This window comes from Neomonachus schauinslandi, chromosome 15 (genome assembly GCF_002201575.2).
Source record: "Neomonachus schauinslandi chromosome 15, ASM220157v2, whole genome shotgun sequence".
NCBI lineage: Eukaryota > Metazoa > Chordata > Mammalia > Carnivora > Phocidae > Neomonachus > Neomonachus schauinslandi.
Window position 1 is genome coordinate 17,191,993 of NC_058417.1, and position 9,603 is coordinate 17,201,595.

Below are 9,603 nucleotides of genomic sequence, written 5' to 3' on the forward strand. Positions count from 1 at the left end.
TAGATCAAATTAAGAGACAATAAGTGTACATTGTTGAATAAAAAATTTTAAAGTTTCTGAGGTGTTTGTGTTATCTTTTGTGTGCTTTTTAAGTTTTTTAAAAATCTGAAATCTATGATTGTGACAATGATATTTTTTCAAAGGGTCAAATGTACAAATTTAAGTCTTAAGTGTACCATGGGTCATATGTCATTGCTTTAAGACAGATCATACAGGTTATCGAAGTGCTTAGAATTGGCATATTTAAAAATGATCTGTGAGAATAGCTATCCTACTTTTTTGCATGCACACTGAACCTTATGTTCTTCCAATTAAAATAAGCCAAAACTGAGCTAAGCAATTAAGCAACTAGAATAAGTTGCCAAGATTCTGGATTTATTTGTAACTTTATGTAGAAATCCATGGCAATGCATATATTTTTTAAAGACTTTATTTATTCATTTGAGACACACAGCTAGCATGAGCAGGGGGAGAGGCAGAGGGAAAAGCAGGCTCCCCGCTGAGCCAGGAGCCCCATGTGGGGCTCGATTCCAGGACCCTGGGATCACCACCTTAGCCGAAGGCAACCCACCCAGGCGCCCCTGTGGCAATGCATATTTGAGACACTTCCTAAGTTTGTGTATGATTTGTCACAAGTTGAAAAAAATCAATGCTAACATCAACATATTAGAGTAAGGAATGAGGGGAAGAGATGTAAAAACACTAGATTGATACATTTCATATGCTTTTTATGTTCTTTGAGTTAGGGAGTAATTGTCCTTGGCCTGGTGAGTGACTTGTAAGGATACAAAAGGGAATTTGGGGTTTTATTGGTTTGTCTTTAAAAATTCTCAGCCCCTTGGGGCACCTGGGTGGCTCAGTTGTTAAGCTTCTGCTTTCGGCTCAGGTCATGATCCCAGGGTCCGGGGATTGAGCCCCTCATTGGGCTCCCTGCTCAGCAGGAGGCCTGCTTCTCCCTCTCCCACTCCCCCTGCTTGTGTTCCTTCTCTTGCTCTCTGCTAAAAAATAAAATCTTAAAAAAAAAAAAAAATTCTCAGCCCTATAGATGTGATTTATATAAAAGTATGGTGGGATGCCTGGGTGGCTCAGTTGGTTAATCGTCTGACTCTTGGCTCAGGACTTGTTCAAGCCCCACGTTGGGCCTGGGTGTGGAGCCTACTTAAAGAGGCACCTGGTGGCGCGGTTAAGCCTCTGTTTCCGCTCAGGTTGTGATCTCAGGGCCCTGATCTCAGAGTTTTGAGATGGAGCCCTGAGTTGGGCTTTGCACTCAGCTTTTTTTTTTTTTTTTTTAAAGATTTTATTTATTTATTTGACAGAGAGAGACACAGCGAGAGAGGGAACACAAGCAGGGGGAGTGGGAGGGGGAGAAGCAGGCTTCCCGCGGAGCAGGGAGCCCGATGCAGGGCTTGATCCCAGGACCCTGGGATCATGACCTGAGGCGAAGGCAGACGCTTAACGACTGAGCCACTCAGGCGCCCCTGCACTCAGCTTTAAGTCTGCTTAAGTTTCTCTTTCCTCCTGCCCCTCCCCCACTGCACGTGCACACTCAAATCTTTGAAAAAAAGAAGTATGGTAGTTAATTCAGTCTACACAGTTTGTTTTTTTTTTAATGACATTTATTGTGGATTTCAGCAGCTAACATAAAACTCATTCTAGATTGCTTAGCAAGGTTTCTCTTACTTGGAGCTTTTAATCCACTACTGTTGGATACGGCGAATTGATTGAATCTGGGAAGTCTGGGCGTGAGAACCCCACTCTCTCCAGTGTTTATAGTCTCCTCCATGATGGTCACATTCCAAGATATATTGATAACCACGGTATCCAGGATACTGGTAGCAGACCCAGCTAGAAAATCCAAAGCACAGTAGATTATTAAAACCAGTCAGGAACGTGGTCAGTACCCTAAAACCTGAGCCTCTTTCCTAAACATAATCGGTACAGAATGCTTTTAGGCTTAGAAAACAACAGCCATCCTAAATGCCAGGCTCTGTGTGCATAGTATGGCTACAGCTAGTATGGCTACAGCTAGTTGAAAATTAATCTTGATTATGAAGAAACCTTTTTTTTTTAAGATTTTATTTATTTGACAGAGACAGCGAGAGAGGGAACACAAGCAGGGGGAGTGGGAGAGGGAGAAGCAGGCTTCCCGCGGAGCAGGGAGCCCGATGTGGGACTCGATCCCAGGACCCCGGGATCATGACCTGAGCCAAAGGCGGACGCTTAACGACTGAGCCACCCAGGCGCCCCATGAAAAAACTTTTAAAAGAGGGTGCCTGGGTGGATCAGTTGGTTAAGTGTCTGACTCTTGATTTTAGCTCAGGTCATGATCTCAGGGTCGTGAGATGGAGCAACATGCTCAGTAGGGAATCTGCTTCTCTCCCTCTCCCTCTGCCCCGCCCCCTGCTAATGCACATGCACTCTCTCTCTCAAATAAATGAATCTTTTTAAAAAAGGTAAAAGAGTAGTCAACGTAATTCCACAGAGAAATATTTGAGAGGGGAAAAAACTGACCTTAAGTGATAGTTGGTACCAACAACTTGAAATTTGAAAATTAATAACTAGAATGTGCCAGCCAAATCAATATACTAATGTATGAAATCTGATAAGATGTAACCATTGATGTATTAATATTCACAAGGTCTACATTTGCAAGACTTACTTTGAAAAGTGCCCCAACCCTGTTTTTGCACTTACGCCCCACATTGTATCTTCATGGAACCAACTTCGTTGTTGAACCAACCCATGGCTTGCAAGGAGGGGTAGTCATCACAGATCTCCCACTGGCGTCCAATGAAGTTTTCCTTCTCAAAGATGGTAATCTTAGACTCCTTATGATTCTGTAATCCAGAAAATTTTTTAAATTATTTGGTACCACTGTTAATGGCTGTCTTAATTCTTTAATTAGCATATTTTTCAAATTCAAGACACTTCTGGTTTACAGAAGGAAGTACATGATCATTGAATGTAAAAGTATTTCAGGCAATATGGAGGTAAGAACTACTCAATCCTGTCCAGTCCAATGTAATAACCATAACATTTAAAATGTACAAATAACTGATGGAACTATGGGACAACAAAAGATCGACGAAGAAAATATAAGAGCAGGAAAAAATACTTGCAACACACAGCTAACCAAGGGATTAATATTGACTAATGTGAGAAAAGATCACAGAAATTACTAGAAAAAGCAAGCCTGTGTGTATGTGTGTGTGTACGGTGTTGGAAATAACCTAAAGTCCACTAGGGGATATGAATACTATGCAAGCATTAAGGCAGAGACTAACCCGTATGAAGTACAAAAACAGGCAAAACTAGCTCTCACTAGTTATCCTACTGCACTTTTGAAGATGTGGGCTCTTGAGTATCCACTTCCTGCCACTCTTAGCTCAATGAAAATACCTTCTACTAGGGAAAAACCAAATGGCAGATTTAGAAACAGAGGGACTAGTGTTTTTCTTTTCTCTTTTTTTACTTTTGTCCTTCCTGCTGCATTTCAGCATAACTGATGAGAAGTAGCACTAAGTGTCAGGCCATATGCACCCTCTCTTGCCCCACCCCCCCACACGCACGGAAGTGAAAAATGCAGGGACTCACAGCTGAACAGATGGGGCGGAAGGACATGAGGCGCTCAATGTGGTAGGCATTACTCCCGCTCCAGGCGTCCCAGCGAGGGTATTCTCCTCTCTCCAGGATAAACTGTTGCCCGCAGAAGCTGGTATGCTCATAACCAACCCAGCTGCCAAAGACAAGTAGTGGCGTTTGTTCATGGGTTCAGAGCCTATGTGGCCTCAGGGAGAAGGCATCTTTTGTTTTACATGTTAAAAGTCTGGTAAAATATCAAGCCAATTCCAACAGAGCCATGTCACAAGAGGTGGGGAATGAGCTGGCAGCTACATTAATAGGTTTGTAAATGTAATATTTGTTTTGGGATTATCCGCTGAAAGGGTCTGCTTCACTGACCTGAGCAATGTGTATGAGCAAAGTCAGTCTAAAATTATATTTCCTTTCTCTCCAAGTCCCTTTATTCTCTACTTGGAGCTCCAGGTTCAGGATCTAGTGACTGACTATCGCTCTGGCTCCAGCCAAACCTACTGGCTTCTTCCTAAGGAAGCAAACCAGCAGCTGATGGGTTACTAGTCTCTTGTTTCCTTTTAACTTTGTGGGTTCTTACTCCTGCTGTTACACACCTATTCCTTATTTATTAAAGCACCTCAGATCAACTTTTCACAGCCAAGTCTCAGTTTCCAATGACACCTTAAAGTATTTTACTCCCTTTAAAGGGTTAGCTCAATTTGGTGGCCCACAACTTGTGGAAGCTTCTCCAAGTGCAAAGCCCGTTTTGCTTAGGCCAAAGGAGAGTCCTTTCCTTGTGTTTTCAGGCTGATGATAAAGGTCTCAACTATCCTGCCAAAGAGTCAGAAAACAAAACAAGAGTCCAACTTGTCAAAGAAATCAATCATCAACAAGAAACTCCTCAAAGACTAACTGGGACCTAATATGGCTCTTAGGTCCTGGGGTTGAGATTCTTTTTACACAGAGAAATTAGGGAGTTAGCGGGAAAGAGGTTGCAGCTTGAAGGTTTCCTCTATTTTCTGTAGGCAAGACAAACTAAAGGGTCCTGTGGCTATTCTGAGAGAATCCTAGGTAGCAGCATGTGGGCTCTAGAGGCCCCAGATCTGATAACTGTCACTGCCCCTCCCCATGGTCTACATTTCTTTAAAGCCTCCCCCACCCAAAGCGAATACTAAGCCACTAGGAACCTCATGTTCCTTCTAGCTTTGAGTTACTAAATTACACATATAGTGATTTCTTTTGAGATTACTTCCATATGGAGGTCTCTCCCAGAACGGATTAGAATCTGGGGGGACATCTTTCTTCCCTGATCCCCATCTTTATGGCCGCATGTCTACAGAGACCACAAATAAGGGCCCTGGTTTTCTGCTGAGGTCCATACTCACGCGCCACATTCCACCTTGAGAGACCGGACATTATCAAAACTGCGCTCAGAGACATTTGGGCAGGAGCTGGTGAACTCCATCCTCTTGCCCTGGAAATTCTCCTGGTCGTAGATGGTTATCTGAATGGAATTGAATGGGGAAACAGAGTTAGAACGTGGTACATCAGGAAGAACAGAGGCCCAGGTCAAGAGCTTAACTTTTGTCCGACCCTGTGTTTTTCATCACTAGCTATAGCCCAGGATGTCTGGTAGGGTCTCTTCCGGTATAGACAGGATAGGAAGGGGCTTGGATTAATACCACTAGTTGGTGGTGTTTACATGCCTAGGCTAGGGATGAAGTGTGGGGATGGGTTTATGATAGGAATGGTTTGCCAGGAACAACACCGGGCCCAGTGGACAGACCAAGGACTTGTGGACTCTTCTTCCACCATACTTCTTATGTAAGTGTGGCCCAGAGGACCGGACTCTGGGACTCCCAGGCCTTCCTGTGGATTATTTCTTATCGTCTCCAGCCACATCCACTACAGAAACGCACAGTGTAAATGGAGAATTGTGATAAACCCCTTTCATACCTTAAACTAGAACTTGGCTCTTGAACCTGGCTGGAGGACAAACACCCAAAGCTGTGAACTGTCCTCAGAGCTGACCCAGTGAAGAGGGTAGGAGTGTTGAGGAAAACAGCGAAAAGCTGAGGATCGGCCACTTCAGGCAATGGGTACCATCAACCTCATGTTGGGAGTCAGGAGACCTGGTCTGGGATTTGGTGGCAAATCTGTCTTCATTTCTGGACCCGTTTCTCCACGGCAGCATATTCCACTCTGGGCTGCTCTATTTTTTTTATTCTTTTTGTTATTATTTTATTTTCAAGTAATCTCTACACCCAACGTGGGGCTCCAATCCACAACCCCGAGATCAAGAGGTGCATGGCTCCACCTACTGAGCCAGCCAGGCGCCCCTGGGCTGCTCTGTTTTAAGATGATTTTAGGGGCACCTGGGTGGCTCAGTTGGTAAGTGTCTGCCTTCGGCTCAGGTCATGATGCCAGGGTCCTGGGATCGAGCCCCGTGTTGGGCTCCCTGCTCAGTGGGGAGTCTGTTTCTCCCTCTGCCACACCCCCTGCTCGTGCTCTCTCTCTCTCTCTCTCAAATAAATAAATAAAATCTTTTTTTTAAAAAGATGATTTTAGGGGCGCCTGGGTGGCTCAGTTGGTTAAGCGACTGCCTTCGGCTCAGGTCATGATCCCGGAGTCCCGGGATCGAGTCCCACATCGGGATCCCTGCTCGGCGGGGAGTCTGCTTCTCCCTCTAACCCTACCCCCTCTAGCGCTCTCTCTCTCACTCTCTCTCTAATAAATAAATTTTAAAAAAAAATCTTAAAAAAAGATGATTTTAGTAGTGTGGAGGAGAGGTGACCTAGAAAACTAGGTATCATCTTCCACCCATCACGGGCTTCCAGGGTCATCCTTCTGTCAGAATGGGGCATTCTGAAAGCTCCTTCCTGAGACAACATCTGGAAGTTGGGTCGACTCTTCCCCTAAAACTGGTATATTATCCGTGGGTCATTGTCCCATGGAAAAGCACAGGCCCGGGGCCTGCACTGTGGCCGCGTCTCATGCCCTGCCCGGTGGGACTGCTCAGTATTCCGCGTGATGGGAGTGAGCTTACCTTCCATGGCCCCACGGACCCCGGCATGGGGTTGGTTTGAGCCATTTTGGTGGTTGGAAGGGTTTCTGGAAGACAAGACACCCATCAGTGACATGGCCTCCGGGGTGGAGGATGAGGTGACAGCACAGGAGGAAGCAAAGGGGGCTTCGAGTCCAGTAGATAGACTTTGCTGGGGCCCCGGCTGGGCGGCTCGCTGGCTGAGCCTCCGTTGTTTCCCGGAGACAGAGCTTCTACGCGCAGTTACCGGGAGGATTCAAAGTGACAATGCAGGTGACGGGCCGCCCAGGCCGCGCGACCTCTTGATTTATGTGGCCGTCGCCCCCTTGCCTGTCTCCAGGTGCCCCCTGTGGGCGGCAGCACTGGCTCCGTCTGGCCTACCCCAGTGTAAAGTCCTTGGCGACCATCCAGTCCACCCGTGGCGTGGGGTCCCCTCCCCCCGGCTTCCCCCATCCTCATGCCGACCAGCGACCCCCCGCACGCGCCACCCCGCCCCCATTCTCTCCCGGTTCCCAGCACTCGTCAGAGTACCAATCTGTCTGTCCATCGAAGGTGTCCCGGGTGGACCCCTCAGTGGCAGGGCCTGGGTCTCCTGACTGAGGGGTGCGGGCCGTGCTGGGCCCAAGTCCAGGCCGTTCGGGGTGGGGGTGGGGGATGGGTGGCATTGAAAAAGAATTACCGAAGGAAAGTGAGCAAGAAAAGTGGGGTGGGGGCGCCTGGGTGGCTCAGTCGGTTAAGCGGCTGCCTTCGGCTCAGGTCGTGATCCCAGGGTCCTGGGATCGAGCCCCGCATCGGGCTCCCTGCTCAGCAGAGAGCCTGCTTCTCCCTTTCCCTCTGCCTACCACTCTGCCTACTTGTGCTATCTCTCTGTCAAATAAATAAATTTTTAAAAATCTTTAAAAAAAAAAGTGGGGTGATGATCGCTAAGAATGGCTCACTCTACGCCAGGCCCTGTTCGAGATGCTTGATACGCATTAATACATTTAATCTTGACACCAAGCCTATGAGGGTAGTGGTGTCATCCTCTCTATTTTATAGGTGAGGATGCTGAGGCTCACAGAAAAGATGGTAGCAAGGGTAAAGGAAGGAAGGATAGGAGGGAGGGAAGGAGGGAAGAAGACAGGCTCAAAACAGCCTATTTGTAGCCCTTCTTTCTGGCTCGTATCAGGCCCAGGGGCTGATGCATTTGTAAACTCTGCGATACATCTTTCCATTCTGCACCTCTGACCCCCCTCTTCCCCCAGACCTTCTCCCTATGCCCTGGGAGCCTGCTCATTTCCTGGAGCCCCAGGCACCCTCCCAGCCCTGATGGCGAGGCCAGGGCTCACTGCCATATAAATGACTCTTCTTGGGGCGGCAAGAGAAGGCTGCCTTCCCCCAGAGTTCCCCACTCTTCTCCAGCCAGGCCAGGAGGCTCGGAGAAAAACCGGGCCCCCTTCCTGGGCGTGTGTCTGTAGGGAGAGGAATGGAAGGGCCAGGGCACCCTGCAGGGCTTTACTCACCCAGCTCCTGCTGCACAGTCTGGGTCTCCATCTGGTGCCACTTCCTCTGCGGCCCTGCTCTTTATAGCCCTGCGGCTGAGGGCCTCAGGCCCTGTCAGCACTCTGCTTTCCCTCGGCTTTTGTTCTCCCTGATCCCCAGAGCTTTGGTTGGCTCAGCCTGCTGGGCAGGCATCCCTCAGGCTTTTGTTTAAACTGGAGAAACAGAAATCCAAAGGGCGAGGCTGGGGGCTGCAGACCTTGGCGGCCATGGTCTTGATCTCAGGAACAGCTGCGAGGTGAGGACGGGTCTCTGTGTGAGTGCTGGTCCCTTACCCTTCTCCAAGTTCCTCATGCTGCCCTGGGACCTTCCTCGGACCCCACGTCACGGCCAACATTTCCCATCCACGATAGACATTTTTGCTTTGAAAAAATGTGAAAGGGCTGTAAAAATTCTGAACTTTATTTGGACCAAAAAAAAAAGGTTCACTGTATTCTCAGGAATCTTTATTATAGTATATTTATATAGAAATCTGATAAGACTGGTGAATCACAGACCTGTATTCCTGAAACAAATAATACATTATATGTTAATTAATTGAATTTAAATGAAAAAAAGAGAAATCTGTAAGAGTTGAATTCAATAATGGTTGACTAGTGGACAGGAATCTCTCTGTGGCTATTGTATCAAATATTCATTTTAATTTTGCAGTTTTATTTTAAAATTTGGGGCCAGTGAATCTTTTGGGGTTGTTACTATATGGTTTCAGGACCTTGGAAATCCCACAGTTCCCAAGGTGCTCTGCCTTTAGTACCCTAAAGGCTCCGATGATTTCTCCCTGGAGGTTCAGGGCATTTGGGGAGAGGAGTGCAGGGGAATCATGGGCTTCCCCAGGAGCCCCGAGGTGTTGCTCAATTATCACAGCTACTATGAGAAGCAAGGGTGAGGAGAGCTTTGAGGCAGGCAAACATGGGTTCGGTTCCCAGCTCTCCTGGCTAGGTGATTCTGGGCAAGTCACTCCACCTTTCTCAACCCTGCAAAAGGAGATCATATCGACCTGACACATTACAGGTTTATTATTGTTTATTACCCTCCTCTCTTTCTGGTGACAGATAATGTAGAAAATTCCATAGCAGCTTGGAGAGAGGAAGAAACTTTTCCCAGTAAAGTTTTCCCAATCCCTCTGCCAATCGGGTCCAGCCTGTGACTCAAGATTTGTTGGAGCGCCGTTTTTGTAGAACCAAAACCCAGGGGGCGAGTTCTGATATAGACACAAGTATTTGCAGATTTGAGCAGAACATTCCAAACACCTAGGCCTGATGCTGGTGTGCCACCCTGGATGTTTTTGCTGCTTGATTAATTGGGGATGTCTAGATCAATGGCTGGCAAGGGACAGAGTTGCCTTGGGGATCATGGCAGGCTCTGGCCGGCTGGTGGCCGTGCAAGGGATTAAGGGACCAGCTGTCCGTGGCTGGTGGTTCTTCCTCACCTTTCCTTCTCTTCATGCA

The 9,603-nt window shown here is 47.3% G+C and overlaps 1 protein-coding gene across 1 annotated transcript; it reads right to left on the reverse strand.

The window, feature by feature from the left end:
• Positions 1–1,593: 1,593 nt before the first annotated feature.
• On the reverse strand, positions 1,594–8,150 carry CRYBA1 (crystallin beta A1). Its single transcript, XM_021704195.2, has 6 exons — positions 8,119–8,150; positions 6,620–6,684; positions 4,959–5,077; positions 3,595–3,736; positions 2,695–2,837; positions 1,594–1,845 (listed from the first exon to the last, which is right to left on the reverse strand). The coding sequence occupies exons 1-6, from the start codon at positions 8,147–8,149 to the stop codon at positions 1,698–1,700; spliced, it is 648 nt and encodes a 215-aa protein (XP_021559870.1). The 5' UTR covers position 8,150; the 3' UTR covers positions 1,594–1,697.
• Between the last annotated feature and the right edge of the window lie 1,453 nt (positions 8,151–9,603).